The 23,491-nt window shown below is 35.9% G+C and overlaps 1 protein-coding gene across 1 annotated transcript in view; it reads left to right on the top strand.

Moving 5' to 3' along the window:
* The window catches only part of SEC63 (SEC63 protein translocation regulator), a 53,196-nt gene extending 30,155 nt beyond the window's left edge, over positions 1–23,041 (top strand). Inside the window, exons 10-21 of the mRNA XM_054628945.2 lie at positions 2,537–2,669; positions 3,844–3,936; positions 8,619–8,773; positions 10,466–10,613; positions 12,369–12,451; positions 14,039–14,098; positions 14,323–14,481; positions 15,379–15,537; positions 16,350–16,451; positions 20,295–20,393; positions 21,248–21,352; positions 21,923–23,041. Coding sequence (XP_054484920.1) covers positions 2,537–2,669; positions 3,844–3,936; positions 8,619–8,773; positions 10,466–10,613; positions 12,369–12,451; positions 14,039–14,098; positions 14,323–14,481; positions 15,379–15,537; positions 16,350–16,451; positions 20,295–20,393; positions 21,248–21,352; positions 21,923–22,066 — 1,440 coding nt within the window. The 3' untranslated portion in view covers positions 22,067–23,041. The remainder of the gene's footprint in view (positions 1–2,536; positions 2,670–3,843; positions 3,937–8,618; positions 8,774–10,465; positions 10,614–12,368; positions 12,452–14,038; positions 14,099–14,322; positions 14,482–15,378; positions 15,538–16,349; positions 16,452–20,294; positions 20,394–21,247; positions 21,353–21,922) is intronic.
* The last annotated feature ends 450 nt before the right edge of the window (positions 23,042–23,491 follow it).

Here is a 23,491-nt window from a genome sequence, read left to right as displayed (position 1 = left end):
CATGTCCAGAGGTGTTTTAACTGACCTCGTCAAGGGAAGAGGGAGGTGATGCTTCTGGGGGACCAGCTGACAGAATTCAAGTTCTTCAGGCATTAACTTTGTAGTGAGGCAACTGTATCCCTTCAGAAATAGGAGTTGGAAGCTAGACTTGATTTAAACTTTTTTAAAAGAAAAGATAGCATTAATGATGCTAATGCTTATTTTAAATTGAATTGGTTTAGTATATAGGCTGCTGTATTGGACTTTTAGGGAGGGGTAAAGTAAATAGGAAATTAGAGTGTTACTCCTTAAAAATTTTGAGAATTGACATAAAGAGGTGATCACCATTTGATGTTCTTTTAAATTGTTAACACAAATCTGGTTGAGTGCGTTGCCAGTAAAATAAAATTATTATCTGATGTCTGAATTAGTAATGTCTTTAAATATCATGGAGATTCCTCTGTGAATATCTGTTCCCCTCTGATTACCTTTTATATTCATTTCCGTTCAGTGTTTCCAGTGACATCAGAGATGCCATAAATGCATACTGTGGCAAGTAATTTTTACTAGCAGAGTATTTGAAAGTCTTATTTATCAGAAACTAATGCTTTGGTTTAAGAAGTTTAAAACATAGTATACAAAATGCTCCAATAAAAATGTTTTGAGTTGGCAAAAAGAGGAGGAAATAGTCTCACAGATTTAACCTTTGCATGCACACAGTTGAGTTTTCATGTTTTGAATGTGACCTAAATGTAAGAGTCAGTCTATTTTCTTTTACTTAATTGTCTTTGTCTCTTTTACAAATTCTTTATCCTGTTGTGGGCTTTGAGTAGAAGATGGAATTGCAGTAAAGTGGGGGTTTTCAGCACTGAGAGCAAAAGGCTGGAAAAGACCTTGAGCAGTGGTTCTTTCATCCATGCTGTTGCCAGCATTGGCATTCTGCAAGGCCTTTTACATTTAATCATTCATTATTTAAAAAGCAGTCAAGCCTTCTGTAACCATATCCTGCTGAGAAGCTGTTCCAGAACTTGCTGTTCTAGTGATTAGGAGTCTTGTTTGTGACCAATTTGTATCCAATTTTTATCATCACTATTCTGGAGTCTAAACTATTCTTGCTGTGTATATCCTTATGCATCTGTAGACACAAGCAATAGCCCATTAGTCATCTTTTTGTCTTTATTTTGCTAAACTAGAAAAACTGCTGTCTTTCATTCTTTCTTTTCTAAAAAGTCTCATTTTGCTTCTCCTGCTGTGTACTGAACAGGGTACTGTTCCCAGCTGATAGATTTCTAAATTTTACATTATTTTTTATCTGCTTAGAATTGTCCACAGCATTCTATGTTAAGTCTTAACAGTGCCTTAGTTGGTGGCACTACTGTTCCTGTATTTCTGCAGGAATGACTTTCAGCATAACCTTTTCCGCAGCTGTTTTATATGGTGGTTTAGTACAACTGGAGGGGGATCAGTAAATTTTCAGAATTTCCCCATCTTTGTTTTCCAGCTAACAGGTTCCCACTTCAAGCTGCTGTTCTTGTTAGTATGCAAGTGCATGACTTTGCATTTTATGACATTTTGTTCCCTTTCTAAAGGTCCAGTACTCAGTGTCATCTGTGTTTTTTTCTGACTATATGGCAGAACAATTCACTGAAGCATCAACACAGAAGGGTATTGCTAATAATTTCTGCTAGGGTATCCTGCTTTTGGGGCCATGATCATCGTTCCCATTTTTCACAAAATCCTCTTTTCTAACTTTTACTGCTCTTGATCTGGGGTTACACCAGGATGTGCTTATAAGAAGCTTCTTACAAGTTTCTTATAAGCAGAGTCAGATCTTTTTTTCAAGTGTGGGGAAAGACTGGTTGGTGTAGCTTAGCTGTTGATACCCAAAGTTCTCTTTTTGTCTTTTTGAGCTTAAAAAGTGAAGCTTCTGGGCCATGTACTAATGCTACTTTATCTGAGCTACTGTTACTCAGACCTGTTTGTGCTGTGGCTCTTGATCCTGTGGGGAACAGGAAAGGTCATCCTGAGTAAAGAACACTGTTTTTTTCAAGATGGTGTGGTTTATAAGAAGTTAAAATACTTGATCTTCAGCCTACCAGGGATTTCAGGCTTGTAAACCTCCTCCCTGTTTTACCTGAAGTTATTTGCTGTGTCTTAGATGGGGGAAACATCTCAAGGGGATGCTGTTGCTTGTGCATATTAAGTTCAGTGCCTTAGAAATATGGTGGAATCTAGTAAACCTTGGCAATAAAATCAGATATTAAAAATATTTCTGTCAATACAAATTTACTTAATACTACATAAGACGAGTTTATTGTATGCAAATCTTTGCAACCACCCCTTTGCACATTGAAAAAAGATTTATAAAGACACTTTTAAACTTTTTTGAGCTGGGTTTTGAATAAAAATGGCTAATGTTCATCTCTACAGAAATTTCCAAGGAAAAAGTTACTTAAACTCTTACTTTTGTGAGCATGCTTTTTTTTCCCTTGTGAACTCTTCTCCTGTATTTGCTTGTATTTTGCAATAAAATACCTGTTTAACTGTTTTATTTTAGCTAATCAGAGAAATTGGTGGCATAAACTTAAAGAAGAATGAGCCTCCTCTCACCTACCCTTACAGTCTGAAGGCCAGAGTTCTGCTGTTGACCCATCTTGCCCGGATGCAAGTTCCTGAGGTCCTTGAAGAAGGTAATGGCTTCTCCCCTAATCGGTTATACCTGGAAACAGAGCAAGATGCTGCATTATTATTATTATGATGCAAGCATTGCTGAATGCTGCAGTACTTTTGATTCTTATCCTATAAAGAGTTGAATGGATCTCTGCTCAATAGTCTCTATGCAAGCCGCTTGGTTTTTCAACTTTAACGGCCCTTTAGAGCATTTATTCAGCATTTCCTCACTCTCCTGACAGCCCTGCAATACTGATATTTTACTCTTTTAAGCTTTTGGCTGCAAATATAGCTTAGATAAATTGTTTTTGATTTTTGTAATAGAATAAAAAGTTAAACATGAAGTATATTTGCTTTTCAGAGCAAAGAAATCCAAGATCAGCATAATCTTGGTCTCTATAGCATTTCCATGTGTATTTATTTTTGGAGGTTTTTAGCCCACTATATGAAGTAAAGATGACAAGATTAGAACTTTAAATATCAGTTACCTGTGAGCTTTGGTGTGTGTTTTGGAATTTTTAATACTTTTAAATATTGAAACCAAAGTGTTTCTAAATGCATTTCTTAAGTTTCATCCATGAAAGCCATAGTTCCAGGCTGACCAGCAAAGTTCAGATGTTCTACATTTTAATGGAAATTTAAAAAAAACAAACACAAAGCAACAAACCAGGGAAAATGCTTTGCTTCAAATTTTTCAGTTCCTTTTAGAAGAAAAATAATCAGTTTTAAAAAGTCATGAAAAATATATCATCTTTCTTTTCCTTAGTTACTGTTTGTACTTAGAATTTCACAGAACTGCATTCAAAAAAAGTTGACGCATTGCAAATCATGTTTTTTTTGCAAAACTGGTGTTTCACTTAAAATTAAAAATCCTGGTTTTAACCTGTGATTACCTAAAGAATGTGATTTTTAATATGACTGGTAAATTGTCTTTGTTATCCTGTTACTTCTTTTTAGATGGATCTAATAAATTCTGTTTCATTTGGTGTGGGAGCTGGTATACAAAATTTGTTTACTCTTAGCACTTTCATTTTCCTAGTTTTTTAAATATGTCAGTGAGAATAAAGTGGCATTTTTTCATAACACAAGAATGAATAGCAGTGAAGACCATGCCATTAAATGGTCCAGTTTATGTAAACTGATTGTTTTTCCTAAAAGTAGTACAGCATAATTGCAGCCAGTTGCATCTTGCAGATCAGCAGTTTATCCTTAAGAAGAGTCCTGCACTACTTCAAGAAATGATTAATGTGATCTGCCAACTAATAATAATGGCTCGAAGCAGGGAAGGTAAGAAAAGAAACTGTATAATTAAAACCAGTAAATATGTTTCTTCACTGTGATACTTCATAAAGTCTTTGGTTCTTGTGGGAGACTTAACCTGTGATATTTGGAAATGCCTAAATGCACTGCTGCTCTTTTTGTAATGAGAGAATTCTCTATTTTGAGGATTGAAATGCTGCTGCTGCCAAGCTCTGCTCTGAAATCCTGAGTCTGTGTCCTGCCTTATTTTTGCAATTAAAGTTTCTCCTTAACTGCAATTGAAAACCTTTTTTTGAAGGTGTGGTTCATTTTCAGTAGCAAAGCATTTAGTGCAAGACTTGTGTTCTTTCCATTTGCACTTCTACAATTTTTTCTCTCCTGTTATGAGTGCCTCTTGTATTTTTAGATCATTTCTTTGCCATTATTTCTTTGTATTTTGCTCATATTTCTCCATATCACAATTCTATGTTCTTTAGCTATGTAGTTTTATTCTGAAGTTGTAGGGGCAGGTGCTTAACTGTATGTCTTGCCATAGAAATTATAATTCAATTGAAATATAATATTTAAGCATTTTTTTCCACTGTAAAACAGGCAGTTACTCAGAAGATGGTTCCTTGCAGTGTAAGGAAGCAAAGACTTGGATATCATTACTTTTTTGCACCAAACATAATCGAGGCATTTTTTTATGTCAAACTGGTCACTCTTTTTTTGTTATCAAACAATAATTACTGGTTGATCTTCACTAGACCAAAACTCCTTTAATGAGCATTGATAGCCTCCTAGTAAGAATGGTTTTGGGAAAGATATTTCCCAGAACTATGCCAAGTGGTGCTGGAAATTGTGCTCCATTACAAAATAAAGTGTGAGAGGGGATGTGAGCAGATAAGGATGTTGTGTGCTACCTTAGATTATTTTTTCTTTAAATTTGGATAGTGTTGATAAAAAATACCTGAACCTCTGTGATACTGTAAAGTACTTCAAAGCTCTGAAATATACATAGGCCATCTAAAAATGTGTGTATTAGTCAACTAGCAAATAGTTGTTTTCTTTTGTGCAAAATGAAACCAAAATAACACAGGCAGAAGCTTTTTTTATGCAACAGAACTGGAAGTCTTTGAAAAATGAGAAACACTTACAGTACTTCTTGTAAAAGCTGAAATAAGATACTGAACAGAGTGCATTATATACTTTACAACCTAAATGACCTTCAGGTAGCTGTATTCTTTTCCTCTAGTTCTGAATATACACAGACATACTTTCTTAATTTGACAGTAAAATAAATATTTATAGATGCATTGTTCTTAATAAGTTGCTCTCAAGTTCCCAGAATTTTAGATTTTAACTTAAATTAAAATAAAAGGAGACAGTATTTTGAAATACAGTGGTGTAAACTAATTTTCTATTAGCATGTAAAATGGTTATTTATAAACCAAATCTGAACAATCTCTACCACTAATTTCCAGGGATTATCATTATCTCTTCTGGCCTCAATCAGTTTGTGAAAGCTGAAGAGAATTTAATAATGACATATCTATCATTACATACAGTGGAAATGATTTCCCTAGATTTAGGAAAAAAGTAGGTATGTATCATAGGTATAGTTGAGGACTTGTCTGGTGTTTCTGTAACAGCTTTTCTTAAAATTATTTCCAAAGTTTGAAAGTGATGGTAGCCAGAAATTTGTACCAAACAGTCAAACATTTCCTCTTGCTTCCATGCCAGTGCTCTCAGCACATGGTGTTAAAGAGAAGGTGGTACCCAACAGTCTTTGGTCTAAAGTGAAGTCACTGCTTTTACATCTTACTATTTATTTAGCAAATCTAATGCATTGACTCTGTTTTTGATGACTGTGCCTGCAGAGAGAACTGGGTTGCCCTGGGAAACAACTGGAAAATGTAAAGGTGGCATTGGTTTGGTTTTGTGTTGTGTTTTTTTAAGATGAATAAAATTGAACTTAGGTATTGAAATTTTTAAGAAACTGCTTTGCTTAAGTTTATATTTGTCACCATAATTTTAAGTGACTTAAAACTTAACTGCAGTTGGTTTTGGGGCTAGTTCTAATTTTCACTTAGATCTAACTTGACACAGTACATAAAAGGATCACATGCTCCAATTAGTCATAGATTTTCATCAGTCCTGGCTCTATGAATGTACAAAGGCAATGGCATGTGTTAATACTATCTAAAGAAATATTTTGGGGACAAATCATACTTTGTGAAACCTAAATTGATAGTGGCATGTGAAGTCTCATTTTGTGCTGCATTCCTGTCTTTCAAATATTCTGAAATGGTTTTGTTACTATTAGGAGCTTAAAAATGTCTACAGCAATTTATGCTTACCTTGTAATAAGGTCTTTTGGAGAAAGACACTTGATAGGAATCTTCTCAAGCTTGGCACTTTGCTTTGCTTTGCTTTGTGGCATCCATTGCTTGCATCCATTGTTCTGGGGCTATTGAGCTGATACCTGAGAACCAGCGGGTGTAAATTATTTTCATGGCTTCCTGGAGATCATCCTTAAATATGATTAGTAGATAGCTGCCTTGCCAAGTGAGGTGTTTGCTGCCAAAAACATGGGATGTGCTCCAGTAAGTGCCTGCAGAAGTTAGGCATGTGTTCAGCTGTCCAGTCAAAGCACATTCTTTAATTCAGGTTGGAAGCTGCAATGTAATGAAGAGGTTGTGGCTTGACCCAGTTGTATGCCAGTCCTTGCCAAGCAACTAAAATTTGCATTTACATTTGGGATTGACTACTTCAATGTCATATGGGGGGTTGAAACTGAAAGAGGGTGGTTTTGGATAAGAAACACTGCTTGTGAGGGTGGGGAGGCAGAGAAGCTTTGGATGCCCCATCCTTGGAAGTGTTCAAGGCTAGTTTGGATGAGACTTTGAGCAACTTGGTCTAGTGGAAGGTGTCCCTACCCAAGGCAGGGGGTTGGAACTCGATGATATTTGAGCTCAATGCCAACTATTCTATGATTCTTTATTTTTGGTCAATTTAATAACCTTACATTAAAGGTCGTATTGCATTGTGCAATTTGACAATCAGAAGCTGTCAAAACAGGTACAGAAATGGCATTAATTTTATGGTAGGGGCATTTGGGGGATGTTAAAAGCTATGGTGTCCTCAAGTCCACTCTCAGGGAACATAAAGACCTGTGTTCTTCTCAGGAAACCAAGATTATACTTTCCAACTTTAAAATATTTTTCTACTGTCATATGGATGATGAGTCAGTCCTTTAAAAAAGAGAATATTTTCTACTCTGACTAGTGCTCTGTAGTCTCAAAGCTCTAGGTGAATTTCCTGCAAAAGACAGTTTGTCAGAGATTATTTAGGATTCTTTTATTGACTTGGTTTGCAGTGTGTTTTTTTAACTTAAAAAAAAAAAAAAGTCCTGTGACTTTCCTTAGCAGCAGCAGCCAAAAAAATTACAGGGGAAGTGGAAGCTGAGAAAGATGGAAAGTAAATGTAGTGTTACTTGGTTGGGACATTAATCTTTCCATTACTATTTTTTTTTAAAGGTCACAGTTACATCTTTCTTAGTTACCTGTGTGTCTAGCCAGGTAGTTCCATTTTTATGTTATATTTCTCTTTGCATTGCATATAATTGTCACATGTCCTTCCATGTAATTTGATTTGATAGCTGATGATATTTATATCTTGGTGTAATTTGTAGCTAGGTATAATTAGTGAAGAAAGACAATTTGAAGAGCAGGGGGGCAGCTGAAGCAGAGGGAACAGTGATCTACCATGTGCAGTTACTATGCCCTCATAGCTCCTTAGAATCTGCAGCAAGATAAGAAGTGATCTGAAATGAGTTCTCTAAACAGGGTTTATGAGAAGTTTTTGTTTATGAATGAATGGTTGTCATACAAAGTTATATTGCAGTTTGTGTCTGCTTTGCTTTTTCATTTCTTTGCAGATGTGTTGAGTATTAATAATTGCTAAGTGAGGTTTTTTGGTTTTTGTTTTCTTTTGCTCTGTTCTGGCTAGGACTTATTTCTCCTTGTGTACTTTATAATAATTTTAATTATGAGTGTAGGTCTTTTTGTACATTAAAATATGAAAAAAATGATAGGTAATTTCTATAAGAAAAGTCAAATAGACACCCCTTTTAACCAATATGTTTATTTATAAATAAGTCATGCATTTGATATTCTTACGGCTCTCCTTACTGTCTTCTAACATAAAATAATATGCTCTGCTTAGCTCCAATTATATAGTTTTCTTCTTGCATGTGATAGGCTGCTACGTATATGCTCGTTTCTGAAGATGGAAATATTATAAATAATGTATTGTAAAAGATTAATATTTCATGATAAATTATAATAAATGACACAATAAACATGTTATACACACACATACATAAAACATACAAATATAAAATAAGTTTGTTTTGATGCTGCATTTTTTAAAACTGAATTGGTGAAATTTCTATAATAATTACATAGATACATTGTGCAATTGTTCCCTCAGACAATATTAGTGTTCAGCTGTGACATCCTAAATAGAGGGAGGAAAATGTCTGCTGTTCTGTGTGGCTGGAGTGAGAGTAAAAAGTCTGCCTAGTTAATTATACTGAACATTTTAAGATGTCTCTTTCTTTTGCTTGGTGGACTGGAAGTAAGGTTTTCTGTAATACAAGTATGCATTAGAAAAGTATAAGAAGAAAAAAAATTAAAAATTATGTTGTTTGTTTCATTCTCCCCAAGAAAGGGAGTTCCGTGCTCCATCTTTGGGATCTTTGGAAAATTGTATGAAGCTTTCCCAGATGACAGTCCAGGGACTTCAGCAGTTCAAGTCTCCCCTTTTACAGCTGCCTCACATTGAAGAGGACAATCTGAGAAGAGTTTCCAATCATAAAAAGGTATAAAAATACAAATGATACTTGGTAACCTCTTAAAATGCGATATGCTACTTCTTTTACCTATTTGTGGCTAAGGAAGCAAGGCCATGAATTAACTAAGAGCATAAAAATAGATTTATTTTTAAGGAACTCAATACAATACTTCCTAGATGTTCTAGCTGCTTTTGGTTTTTGAAAATTCCATCTCAGTTAGGAGGTGGGAATTAGGATCAGGGATCTGTTAATATCTATTTAATACTCTTCCAGAATGTGTCTGGAATATCCTACTGGGACTTTTTTTTCGGGGGGGGGGGGGGGGTGGGGGCTTGTTTGATTTTACATTGTTCTTAATGTACTTTGGTAGAAAATATATTTGGAAGCTTAGACAGAGGAGTTCATAAAAGGAAAAAAAATCATTTACTGTGGGAGGCATTTCAGGTTTTGTGATCCTTTGTGTGAAAAAGTGTGTCTCATAAAGCTTTTGCTCCTAATGTAGCTGGGTAACTGTTGGGATTTGTAGAATTTACGGATGAAAAAGGATAGTCTTGTCTCAATATCTGCATGTGTTTCTTCACTCTGTTTCACCAATTGTCTCTGCATTTCAACCTGCTTGAGTCTAGTGTATCTTCTGGGAATGCCAGAAACAGCCCCTTGCTTCTACTGGAATCTTGACTTTTCTGATAGTTTTATTACAGTGGGTAATTTGGATGAATCTTGAAAATATTCTTTTTATCTGATGGAATTTTTGTTTCACTTTAACTACTGCCTTAGGGGGTGCTTCTGTGTTAGTGTCAAGACTAAGAATTCTTAGGTATTGCATTTTTTTAATCCTCTCTGAAGATGCTTGTTCATGAAATATTCAAGTAGTCATATCCTTTGGATGAAGTAAAATATTCTCTTAGAGGTATCATTAAAGACTTACTTTTTAAATCTAGCCTTAAACTACAGGGAACAGATGAGGAAATAAGCAATTTTAGATGTATTTTTTGACATGTGCATTGTAGCTAAGTGAAAAACAAATAATTTGGCTATGTTATAATCCCACCTCTGTTTGCTCTGAAAGTGTGGGAAAATCCCAGTTTTTTAGGCTAGTTTCACAGGATCACATGTGTTGAGTTCTTCAAAAATACAGTGCTCTAGATTGGCAGTATGATCAGTCTACCTGGATGCATTAAATTGTTTTTAGTAAAGTACATGCATTTATAATGGTGAGGTAATAATTTGTGTTTGTTTTAGCCTTCTAGCTCTGCTCTGCAAATCTTAGGAGTGGATTTAGATTTGTGGGCAGTTCAGTACAAAAAAAACCCCTAAACTTGTATTTGGTTGATTCTGCTAATGTAAATCTGGAAGCCCTTAGGTGTTCTATCTAAATAAAAACCCCTATTAGTAAGATTTCTTAGCTCAACTTTCTGAAAAACCTGGCTGAAATAACAATTTTATAAGAAACTATAAACAACCATTTCTAAGGGGTGACATAGTGAGGAACACACCAGTGTTCAAAGCAGTTCTGTTTAGTAGGTTTGAGTGCAACCTCTTTGGTTTATTGTTTCTCGAAACATATGCTTGCTAGTTTCCAAAGTGTGGGTTTTTTTATAAGAACAAATGTAATGTTGTGTATGTATTAGTAATGTGGCAACAGTCATGTATTATGAAGAGCTGATTTATGGGCTATGTTCTGTGCTACCATGGGACTTCCTTTCTTCTTTTTTTCAGTATAAAATCAAAAGTATTCAGGATTTGGTGAGTTTGAAAGGCTCAGATCGTCGCAATTTACTGCACTTTCTAGAAGATAAGAAATACGAAGAAGTTATGGCTGTCCTTGGCAGCTTTCCATATGTTACTATGGATATAAAACCACAGGGTGAGTGGGAGGTCCTTTTGTTCTGTGTATGTCACTCTTCTGACATTTTGATAGTCTGCTGGCAGTAAGCTTTTGGAGGATGCTGAAACACAACTCACTATGTGACCTGGAAATTACATACTTCTTTGAAGGGGTGGCTTCTTGTATATGGGAGATACAGTCTGAGGAGATAAAATACATTGAAACATTCCATGTATTCCCAAGCCAGCAGTAGTTTCTCATACAGGAGCTTAGCTGAAATTTTGTCTTTCAGTTTTAATATTTCATGAGTGATGTGGAATTTTGGTTGAAATACCACTTTTATTAGCTATCTTAAACAGTTACACTTATTCCAGAATTTATGCTTAGCTTTCTTCAGCATACAGGTTCCTTTCCTTAGCATTTGTGAGGTTCCTCTGGGGTTCCTTTGTGATAATCCTGCTTTTTATATCTGGTAGAATTTGTTCAAGCTATACTTTGCTATGTTTTGTGTGCACTATTTCAGTGAATGTATAATGCTCTCCTCTCTGAAGATTTGGGGTATTGTAAGCAATTCCTATTAGACAGACTTTGCCGTGGGAACTGAATGGGTTCTGTGGTCTCCTTTTCTTTGTAGAAGATTAGTGCTAGTAAATGTGTGGTATCTGAAAGTCTGTTCTAATTCTTGTTTCTGGTTTATATTTTCATTGTGATAGCAATGATTGCATTCAAAATGTGATATGCTTTGTTTGGGGAGCCTGATTGTAATTTGGCTTATATGTAGTCCCCTGTGAGAAGCAAATGTTAGAAGAAATGTCTGTTAAGGAAGCAAATGTCTGCTAATTTTGGTGTTTCTGAATGTTATTTGTGTTGTTTATTTTATTTTTTTTAACAAAAAACCAGAAAATTGTATGTTGTTGTAGCTTAGGTTTGTATACAGTCTTGTTAATCTGCTTAAAATTCAATCTTGAAGTACCTCCCCATATTATTACCAATGTTTTCCTGCCTGCAGTCTTCATTTGTCACACAGCTGCACTCAAGTGTGGTGTGAAGGATTAAGCCGTGCAGATGCTTTTCTGTGTAGCTCAGTATTGCCATTATATAAAATATATATCTAAGACGACTGAATAGTAAAACTGCTTTCACAGGGAGGGACTAGAGGGGAATAAATAAAATGTCTACACTGGAATAAAACTCTATTCCTCTCCTACCTGAGACATTCTCCATTTTATAGGTCGGAGGTATAAACTCCTCAGTGGCTCCCCTGTGGGGTTTGTTTAACGTTTCAGTTAAACTAATCATTGCTGTTCTTTTATTTTCCTTTGCCTTCTCCTTAAAAAATAATTAAATGCATGATTGTTAATGTGGCATTGAAATTGAGTTGTTAATAATATGAAAGTCAGGAAAATGAAAATTATGATTCCCAGAACAAATATAACAGGGTCCCTCTGGTCATGTGTGATATTTCATGTTTCTGAAGTTTTATGCTTTAATATATAATGCACAATATTACAGGGTTATGGTTCCCACAGCAGCCATAACTTTGAATTTTCCAACTTTCATGCAATTAAAATTTCAAACTCATTGTTGAGTTTTATAGGTTGCTGAATCACCAGCTCTCATTCTGATAGTATAGTTGAAATTGTAAGAGACTTATTAAATAATACTTTTAAGATATTTTTTGTTAAAAATTCTGGAATTTGAATGCTTACATTTGGTAATAGCAGAAGCAATGTTTAATGGAGAAAAAGTCTTTAAGGAAGTCTAATAGATGTGTTGTTTTTCTTTTTGCACTAGTTTTGGATGATGAAGACAGCAACAACATCACAGTAGGCTCTCTTGTCACCGTTCTGGTCACACTAACAAGGCAGACCATGGCAGTAAGTATTAAGAATACTTGTCTTTTCATGGTAGCTGTGGGTGTACACTAGTAAAAAGGCATTTCTGGTTGTTTTGTAAACATAACTGTGAGGTTAAGATCTGAAATTGAGAACTTGTGCTCTTAATCCGTCCTTATGGTCTTGTTTCTGAATAAGAAAGTTTCCTGGAATAAAATCAAAGTTCAGTCTGACCCATTGCAGTTGTCTAGGGAACGGTAAAAGAATATGGCAAGTGATACTGCTCTGAGGTTTGTAAACAACAGGAAAAGAGACATTCAGAAACTTGTTTCTTGAACTAAAATAAAATATTCACTCAAGTCCTCAGGACAGTGTTTGATTTTGCTTTATGTGGGCTCATAATGTTACAAATCTCTTGGGTGTTTTAGAAAGAAATGCAGTCCAGCAGAATGCAGAATATGCGTAACTTAATATAAAGGAGGTACACCAGTGTGGCATAACCAAAACAATACTATACCCTAGCAGTTAAACTTCTGACTTGTGCCTATTTTCAAGCTTAAAATGCATTAATGGCTTTCTTTGAACAAAAAACTTTAATACACAGAACCTAAACAAGCTTTGATACGTCAAAGACTACAATGTCAATTTTTGCATCTGTACTTATGACATAATTGTCTAAGTAAACAGAAGGTCTGAGTTACACCTCTAAGTTACACAAGCCTGAGTATTGTAGGTGAGATCAGACTATTGAAGCTAGTTCAGCAGAAAGTCTGTATATATGAGATCCATGTGTTTATGCTGTGGGTGCAGTAGGTAGAAAGTAAAAGCACTGTATCATTATGCTGGAATTGCAAAAAGAAAATGGCAAAGAAAACTGAAAATTATGAAAATTATGAAATTATGAGGATATTGAACTGTGCTTAGAAACTAAAATGTCTAACAGCATATAGAAGATTCATTTAAGATGCTTCCTGTGTGACCTCCACTAGGCAGTCTGGCATAGAAACAAGAGCTAGCCTTTTGTACGATGCATGTTTTTTGTGATGGTATTTCCTATTTGCCATCTTTATATACAACAGCTCCTTGTGACTATTTTGTTTGGGTGGGTTTTTTTAATGGCATATAGTATATTTTGAAGAAAGAAACACCGTTAAAAAATCCATTTACAGAGAGGTGTCTCAATCTACAGTATACTAACATTGTGTTGTGTCTTAACATTTCACATTTCTGGTTTGATTTGTTGTTCTGTGTCCCTGAGTAGCAGAGCAGCTGTTGAAGTTTCTAATGCTCTGACAACTGGAGCAGAATTAGCATTTTACTACTGCTTGCTTTTGTGATCTAGGATTTCTGTGCTTTATAAAACAAGTAGATTTTTTGGAACAAGGTGACATGTTGCTATTAAATTTCTTTATAATACAAGTGATGGAAAAATCTGAGACCAAATGTTTGAACTAGTGTTTAATTTTGATCTGTTAATCCCCTGTTGTGTCTGTCACTGATAAAAGAATTTGTCATGAGTTAAATATTCAGACTTGATTAAAGGTGATTTAGTTTAAGTTCAAATATGAAATAATAATTTGCTCTTGGTACAGAGAGGCATTAGTAGTTTTCACATTTTTCTCTAACCAGGAAGTGTTTGAAAAGGAACAGTCTATATGTGCAGCAGAAGAGCAACCAGCAGAAGATGGGGTAAGTGAAGAGTGAATGTTCCTTTTGCTAATTAAAGAGAACGTTCTTTCAGATCTTGAATTGCTAATTGTGCACTTCTCAAGCATTTTTTCCAGAAATGCCTACTGAAGTGTCCTTTGAACTGTGCTTTGTAATTTTGGTTCTCAGCTTAAAACGCTTAAACTACAGTTGAATGACTGAAATTTTATGAACAGAATAAATATTTTAATACTGCTTTCCTGCAGCAAGGAGATGCCAGCAAATCAAAGAGCAAAGGATGGCAACAAAAGAATAAAGGAACCAAGAAAGCTTCAAAATCAAAGAAAAAGAAGCCATTGAAAAAGAAACCTGTGCCACCTTCATTGCCACCACAGAAACAGCAGAAGCAAAAACAAGCTAATGGGGTAGCTCATGGATTCAATGATATTTATAATTTTATTCAGTTTATCACTTGTAATCTGATAAAGGGTTTTGTATTTGTCTCTTCCATTTCAGTTTATGCTTTTGTGAAGTATGTCTTCTAAAATAGCATTTGTTTTCTCTACATTTAACAATTACTAGTGAAGTAATCAGGAAACCACCATGGTAATGTTTGCAGTGGCCACTGAAAGTTCTGCTCAAATATTTTAAAAATGTGCCTTCATAGTCTCTTCTTACTATTTGTTCTTGTTATGCTGCCTTCTTGGAGGTGAATTGTTCTGTAACTTCTACTTTTTCTTTAAAGATGAAGACTGAAATGAGACTTTGTTCTGGTAAATTAAGTAGCTTTAGTAGCTTTAGTAACTTTAGTAACTTTATGCTCCCACTGCATGGTGTTTTCTCCACCTCTTGGGCTATGTTGTAGGTACTTTTTAAAGTTCTCCGTAATTTTATTAAGACTTTATGAAATGCAGTCCCAGAGTCATAGAATGGTTTGGGTTGAAAGATAATTTGGCTTAAAGAGCCTTTAGTTCCACCCCCTCTGCCATGGGCAGGGGTGCCACTCACTAGATGAGTTTGCCCAGGGCGCCACCCAGTCTGGCCTTGGGCACTTGCAGAGATGGGACATCCAGTCTGGGAATCAAATACTGGTTTTTCCTATTCCTGTTGGGAGAGCCATATGGAGAAGGAAAATGACTTCTGTCCTCCTCTTAGTGAATGAGGTGGAAAGGATTAATCTTCACTGTAGACATAACTCTGACACAAGAAGTGCATAGCTCATGCAGCCCAACCTTAAGGGAGGCACTGTGAATTCTGTACACTACAGTAATGCAGACAAACTAAGTCAGAGGTGTTGGGTGTTTGTTTTTCTTTCCCATTAGGAAGTTGTTGTGAAGGAAGAGGAGGAGGAGGTCTCTGATAAAGGAAGTGAATCTGAAGAAGAAGAAACAAACAGGGACTCTCAAAGTGAAAAAGATGATGGGAGTGACAGAGACTCTGACAGAGAACAAGATGAGAAGCAAAACAAAGATGATGAAGCTGTAAGCCTTACTTTTCATGGGTAATGTTGCCTCTGGGGTTGAGAGAAAATGCATTTTAATCCTCTAGCATCCCCTCAGGCTAATCAACACTAGGATGAAGGAGTAATACTGGTTCTCCAGAGGTTTTCAGACCTCATTCTGGTAGAAGAGCTTTGTTATTGCAAGTTTGTTCCAGACTGAGTAGCGGAGAGTCTTTTCAGCATGGTCAGAATATTTAGAAATGACATGAGAAAATGGCTAAACTTCAGGAGAAAAAATATTTCTTTCAGCTTAATTTGAGTACTATCTGCTGCAGATTTGTGACCTAAAGTCTCTTCTTTGAAATGTGTTCTTTACAGGCAGTGGCTGTTGCATGCTGCACAGTGCCTACTAGGCATGCAGTAGTTGAGAAGACTTGTACAGGTGCTTACTAAATGCTAGTAACTGTCAGGTTATGTGTCTGAAATTGTAATAGTGGAACAGAGAGTGAAACATTGTGGTGGTAGATGATTTCTGCACCACAAGTCTTACAATAAAAGACTTGAGTGACAGCTGAATGACCCGTACAGGGTGAGATTGGGCTTCTGATGGGAAAGGAATCATCAAACTTGTAATCAGGACTCCTATGGCTGAGGTAGAGAGTGTTTAGAGGTAGTGTTGTAGGATTGAGTTTTGAAGAATGTGTGCAAATCCCACAGGTCTGCTTTTTCTCTTTATAATGTTTAGTATTGCATGAGAACTAGTCACATGTACCATTTTCATGGACCATTTTCTGTCTTTTTAATGCAAAAGATGGTTAGTGCACAGTAATTCTTTAACCTTATCTTTGACAGGAGTGGCAAGAATTACAGCAAAGTATACAGAGAAAGGAGCGAGCCCTTCTTGAAACGAAGTCAAAGATAACACATCCTGTTTACAGTCTTTTTTTTCCTGAGGTCAGTAATAAAAAGCATTACAGTTATCAAACATGAAAATTAATAATAATATAAATTAATGGATCCATTTATATTCTTTACTGTAAATATTGAGCTTTTAAAAAACCTTAATGTCTGGGAAAAAATAGTATTTATTTTATGAAGTCTTAACTTAAAAATTAAACACTTTCAGATACTTTTCTAAAACCTTTTTTTTCATTATTCTTTCTACTCAGTTCCCAGAGGCTTGCAAACCTGTAAAATTTAAGGTGAAATGTTTGGATGTTTCTAACTCTACATATGTCATGGCTTAGCCCTGGCACAGTGCCAGTGCACCCATGAAATATATTTTTCTCAAATGGCTGCTGTGAGGTGTGACCATCTAATTGCAAGTGCCTGTGACTGGGAGAGGTCCTGACAACCCCTCCTATGTAATCACAGGAGAGTTTGGGGATCATTTGGATCAGCAGGTAGTTTTGGATTACTCGCTGACTTCAAGTCTCAGTGCAGCAATGTGATGGCAGCACGGTGTGCAGCTATGGAAGGTGGGGTTGCTTGGCAAAGCTGTCTCTTTTCACCACAGTGTGGTGTGGAAGTGGCAGAAGCCAACTGTGGAACAGTCTTTTCTATAGAGTTCAAAAGTACAAGTTCTACTCTGGGTGAGTGTCAGGAAATGATACATTTGAGAGTGGTAACTCAATATAGGCTGAGGTGTGTTTACAGCAGCCTTTGGTGTGGAAAGTATTACCTGATTTATCAGTTGTTACTTGCACTAACAGCTAGCCACTCACTTGTCTGAGAAGCCCTTAACAGCAGTGGAACCTTGAAAAAGAGGAGATTTTTCCAAATGGAGGGTTTGTGTTCTGAGCAGATAAGTTAGGTCCTTGGGGTGACCTGATTGGAACCAGGAGGGAGTAGTATTTGGCCACATTTTCTTTCTTGGCCAGTGGTTCAAGAAATGGCTAATCAGCTCCTTTCCTTCCTTGCAGTCTGACTAAGGAACTAATCTAGGATCTCTTCTTTGTTGTTGTGCTATCTCCAATAAGGCAAATAAATTGTCTTCCTGAAGGCCTTAGCTGACATCTAGTATTGTAATGGCTGAACTTGAAGCTGTATTTTCCTGACAGTTGGGTGCACTCCCACTCCCATGTCTCAGTACAACTTCCACCAGTACACCAGCATAAAAAGGTGTGCTGGCATTCTGCTCTTCTGGCTGCCTTAGATCATGTCAAATGTGCTGCAGAGTCTTAATACCTCCTTGCTGTGAAGGCAGCTGGCTTTGGTCATCAGTTGAAGCTCACAGACAGTAAGTGCCATGCCCGCTGCCTCAGGGATGCTGAATATTTGTATTTCTCTTTTACTGAAGTGAGGGTCCTTTCAGAGACTTTGCTTATACTTACTCTGTATAAAGCTGCATAAGCCTTCAGCTGTGTGTAACTGAGTTACATATGGGTTTTGTGATAAAAAACCTAAATACAGCTTGCTGCTGAAAAGAAATCTAGGGCTCATCTGAATGCTTGAACTTAAAAGATACACACATATCCTCTCATGGTACTGCAGTTGTAAATTTTCCAACTTCACTGATTTCTTAAAAGTTGAATGCAGCTGTACTTTGTGCTGTAGCTGCAGTGGGAGCAGGTTCAGACAGAGTTGATCTGCAACATCTGAAGAACAAAAACCATCATAGTCTGGTTTGGTTTTTTTTCTCATCTGTTATTTAGAGTTTTATTTGTACTGTGGTCATGGCCAGTTCAGAGATAAAAAATTAGAGGTAAAATGCTGTGTTCCAGATTTTAAAGATGTTTGAGTAGTAGCTGAGCATAATAATACTTGTTCTTAGGAGGCAGCCTTAGTGCTGTTTCATCCAAGTTTTGGGGCAGTTGATTACTCTGCCAGAGATGTGTCTTTAATCTATGCAGGTTCCTAAAGAATTATCTTCTGCTCCTGCTTCCATGGGTCCAGAAACTGCACAGATTGTAGTTTTGACATTTTTTAGGTAGAAACTGGCCTTGGTGTTCCAATTTCATGAACATACTGGTTCCCTGGCATGCCAAACCTTGCACCCATCTGTTAAAGGGCGTTTTGCCCACTTGACTGTTAGTTTGCCAGATTCTCACAGGCAAAAACTTTAAATTCCATCCAATAAGCAAGAGGAAAATCTTGCAAGAGGAAAATCTGTGCAGTCCTGCACAGTTGTCCTTTCTGTAAAAAAGTGATGGCACTTCAGGGTCAGGAGCACTCCTGTAATTTCCTAAAAAATATAGAGTCCTTTGAACTTTACATCAACGATTGTCATTTGCTCTGGTATTTTTTCCCCCACTTGGCTGTTATTTTTACTAGTTTTTGTGAAAAGCCATTGGATGATTTTGATCTTTGTCTCTTTCCATCACTTTTAATGGCAAGGAAATTTCTTTTTTTTTGAAGAACAACGTATAGTAAGTCAGCACAATGTTTTGGTAAAATCAAAAATAACGTTGATACAACTGCAGGTCCTTTTTATTATGGTCACAGTCCTCATAGGCCCAAAATGGATTAGCCATTTCTGTAATAGATCTTGCTTCTGTAGCTCTTGTTCATCTGTGCTATTTATACTGTTCATCTTTCTATTCCTAGAGGCCTCTTGGCTAGGAAATAAACACTTTGACTGCCTAAGAGTCTTCTTTGCTACAGCTGTCAAGAAGATTGACAATATATTTACTGTTGAAACTTACAGATAAAGTAACGTATGCCTTGTAATCACATGGGATGGTTTTTCCTAAAGAAAATCATTTGGAATAGTTGTAAGAAGGATTTAGAATTCTACACATTCTGGCATTAAATAGCATACAAATAGGTTTTTGTCCTGTTCTCTGTGCCTGTTCCAAGAACACAAGGGAATGCTGATGCTTCAGTGTGATGCTTTTGCTTTATGTACTTCAGAATGGGTATTTAACATGTTGAGTTAATTTTACATTTCCTGTTCTGGGACTCAGGAGTGCTAATCAGCGTTTTTAGTTGTTGGTGTGAGTATCTTGCTGTTGTAAATGGTTGAATTTTTTAGTGAGATTGTGATAGTTAGTATAACAATTAGTCACTTCAAAAGAAAAAAAAAGAGTTAATTTGGCTTTTGTAAAGTTTCAACATGCATGATTTAAATCTCAGCTCACCAAACACTGACTTCTGAAGTGTTAAAAAAATCTAAAACTACTGAACTTTTAACTACTCTGGTAGAGACAAAAATTCTTCAAATTCTACATATTAACAGGATTTGCTTCCCAAATGTGGAATTCAGAAGTTGCCTGTATGTGATAGGGAGCAGTTATTGGGCATCCTTTACAAATATTCATTAGTCATTTCCTTGAAGTGAAATCTCAGTGTGTTCAAATGTCATTTCACTTTTTGGAGGGGGAAGCAGTGGGACAAAGCACATTTGCCTGAAAAAAGACTTTTCTGCAAATAGTTCTTTATCTGTTTTTACACTTTCCTTGTTTTAAATGCTCAGCTTTTTATCCAGGTTAGATTTCTGTTGAAGGACCTAACATTGTTTTATATTGCATGAAATTGCTTGTTAATCCTCAGTGGACAAAATTCTTTGGGGTGGTTCCATGTCCCACATGGTAGCTGAAGTTGAATACCTGGCTTGAAGCCTTTGGAGACCAGCAGTTACTTGTCATAACCTGTTTGCTTTCAGTATGCAGTGTACACCATGTATTTTATTCATGCACATCCAAGAGTTTAAAAAAGCCACCAGACACAAACTTTCTGTCTGTATTACAAAGATCAGTGAATCCTAATTGACTGTTAAAAAGTGTAGGGGCATCTTGTTCTATGACTTCTTTAATGCTTGTGGTTTTTTACTGTTGTTTTGTTTCCCCTTTATGAAAGGAAAAACAAGAATGGTGGTGGCTGTATATTGCAGATCGGAAGGAGCAGATGTTAATATGTATGCCATATCACGTTTGTACACTAAAGGATAAAGAAGAGGTAAAGTACTTGGAGAGTTTTCTTTCTGGGATATTACAAAACTCTGTTGAAGTGTCTCTGGTATGCAAATACATGTAGATTTTAATTTATTTAATACTTATCTCTTAAGATGGAAAACAAATTTCACTCTCTTGATAAAAAGAGAGAAGTGCCTTTTAAGTATGAAAATTGATAGTGGAGAAAGAAAAAGTAATTTAAGACAACTTTGAAGTTTCTTCTGGAATATGTTGGGTTTATTTTTTTCTTGATATCAAAAGATCATGAAAAGCAGTATTCTTACACAGTGAAATTCCTAAATTTATTCAAATTGTTAGAAACATTAAGTGTTCTCTTTCTGTACAGCAGAGACTGTGACAAATTAATTAATTGGCTCATATAAACTTTGCTGAACCTGTAACCTTTGGCAGTGTTCTTTGTGCCACTTTTCTGAAAAATGAAGACCTAATGTATTTGTTCTTCCAAATCAGATGTTACATTCAATTTCAAATAACAGCAGTTAAGATAAAACTTTCAGCAGACTAAATATTTTAACCTGTTTGGGTTTTTGAGGCTTAGCCTACAGCAGGGTGAAACTGTGTACTTAATGTAGTTACTTGGCCTAATTCAGAAAAAAAATCATTGATTGAGTGACTCAATGATTTTTCAGCTTTCATGGCAGGTATTGTGTTTGGGTATTGTTGCTCTTTTTTACAGGTATTTTATTACATAGAGATATTCAAAGTGTCCCTAGTAAGAAACTAAAACTTTCTATTATTCTGTAGTAGTGTTCATTGTTCATTGGAGGACTCAGGTGCTTGTTTCAATGTGTCATTTGAAAGCAGTAAGAACTTTATGGTATGCAATCTCTTTTGTAGGTAGAGCTGAAGTTCCCAGCACCAGGCAAGCCTGGAAACTATCAGTACACAGTTTATTTAAGATCAGATTCATATATGGGATTGGACCAGATTAAACCATTGAAGGTGATGTTTGACTCTGTTATATACTTGTGTTACATTGAAAGCTACTTCTTATGGTCATTAAAACTATAATTAACAGGACCAGAAGTCCTGTTGATAAGAGTTCAACCTGTCCTAATTTTAAAACAAGTGGGAAGGATGGACTTAGAAATGGTTTCTGCATAATGTGCAGTGATAATTTTATGATGGATTAAATGGGACTAAAATTTGAGATACTTTCCCATGCACGTGTATTTTAATTAATGTTTTTCTAATGTTTATTCAGTTTCTGCAGTATGGTTGGCTGTGGCTTTTTATACCTTGAGGTTTCCCATGCCATTTCCCTGCCCTTCCTTAGTCCTAGATTCATTCAGTTGATGGGAAAAATCGGGCATGCCTTACTTCTGGAAGCAGTTCTTGGTTTTGGTTTGGGGAGTGGGATGGGATTTGTTTTGTTATTTAGTTGGTTTTTTTAGCTATTCTTTTGTGGGTTGCTTGTTTGTTTTGTTGTGTGAATTTGTTTGTTTTCCCAAATTGCTGTTTATTGTCCGTAACCTTTTTTCCCCTCTGTTCTCTTTCTTTATCCAATTACAGCTGGAAGTTCACGAAGCAAAACCAGTGCCAGAAAATCACCCACAATGGGATACAGCAATAGAAGGTGATGAGGACCAGGAAGACAGTGAGGGCTTTGAAGACAGTTTTGAGGAGGAAGAGGAAGAAGAGGAAGATGACGATTAAACATACTATTGATTGACTACAATATCTGCACACAGTGCAAGCTCTTGGTCTGGCTGTGGAACTTGTACAGTTAACCAAGAAACACAGTACAGAAGCTTTGAGAAGGCTGAGTTTAAATTTTCTTTACCAATTAAGAGTGCATTATGTAACTTCTCAGTGGAGGTGAAACAAATCTGTTGCCATTGATACACCTTGGAATATGCTTATGGCTCATAGCCTTCAAAGTGCAGGATGGTGCATTTGTTTCAATTGAAAATAAAAGCTTTTTTATTATAAATGTCCAAAAGTGTGGGCTATGTATTGTCTGATCAGTTTAGGGTCCAATTTAAATAAAAGGTACTGTTAGCTAGGAGCAAACTTTCAATCAATTTTTCTGCATTAGGAATTTATTTTAGAAAATGTTTTGGTATATTTGACATTACAAATATCTGTTGATTGAAGCAACATTTGCTCAACTTTCAAACTTGATTGGTTCTGTGGTATTCATTAACTATTTTGCTGTGATACTGCTCACATCATTCATAGCTTTAAGAATCTGTTTTACTTAACTTGATCATTACAAATTGGCATCATATCCATTGCCACATTCCATATATTCCAGAGGGCTGCTTTTTTTAGGACTGTTGCCTTTTTATGCCCGAGATTATAATGGAAATCATAAACTTTCTTGACTCTGCCATAGGATACTTATTAATGGCTTAAAACATTTTTAAGCCCTTATTTCATCAGATCAATGGGAGATCTGAGTCTTTTGATAAACAGAATGTCTGTAAGTAATTTTGGGACCACATGTTATGTAAGCTAGTGGCTTTTGTGTAATACCTTTATATAAGGTACATGCTGAAAGCCGAAGTATATTCTTAATTCTCAATCTACCTGACACCGTCAGAAACATTTTAAAGGTAAAATACAACATGCAGAGAGGGCATGTTTTGTATCAGTTTTGAATTCCCATCAATAAACTGGATAATTTGATGGCTGTTTGCATTTGTAATAGCGTGCATCTTTGTCTGAGGTTGTTGGTTTGTTTTGGTTTTTTTTTCCTACCCTAGTCTTCTGCAAGGTTGTAAACAAGATAGTGATTCTGTTTCTACACCTTTTAAAGAAAAAAAAATCAAATCTAATTAGAGAATAAATTCAGGGAGGAGAGTATCAGGGCTATTAGTGTATTCTATGAGACTTGATAAAAGCCATGGGTGGATTCCTCCTTTTCTTCCTCTGAATAAAACAAATGAATTGTTGCATTTCTATACTTCAGAAATACTTAAGAGTGTTCTGCAAGTAGGAATAGATGTATTTCTGTTCCTGTGTATTGACTATGAAAATACAGTGCTGTAAAATGTGACAAATTCTCACGCAGGAAAATTTCCATTCTATAAAAATTGCCCAAAGTCAGAATAGGTACACACTAATTTGCGACCTTGT

The sequence above is a fragment of the Agelaius phoeniceus genome, chromosome 3, assembly GCF_051311805.1.
Source record: "Agelaius phoeniceus isolate bAgePho1 chromosome 3, bAgePho1.hap1, whole genome shotgun sequence".
Classification (NCBI taxonomy): Eukaryota; Metazoa; Chordata; class Aves; order Passeriformes; family Icteridae; genus Agelaius; species Agelaius phoeniceus.
The sequence above is the reverse complement of the archived record's forward strand: the minus strand, read 5'-3'. Positions and strand labels throughout refer to the sequence as shown.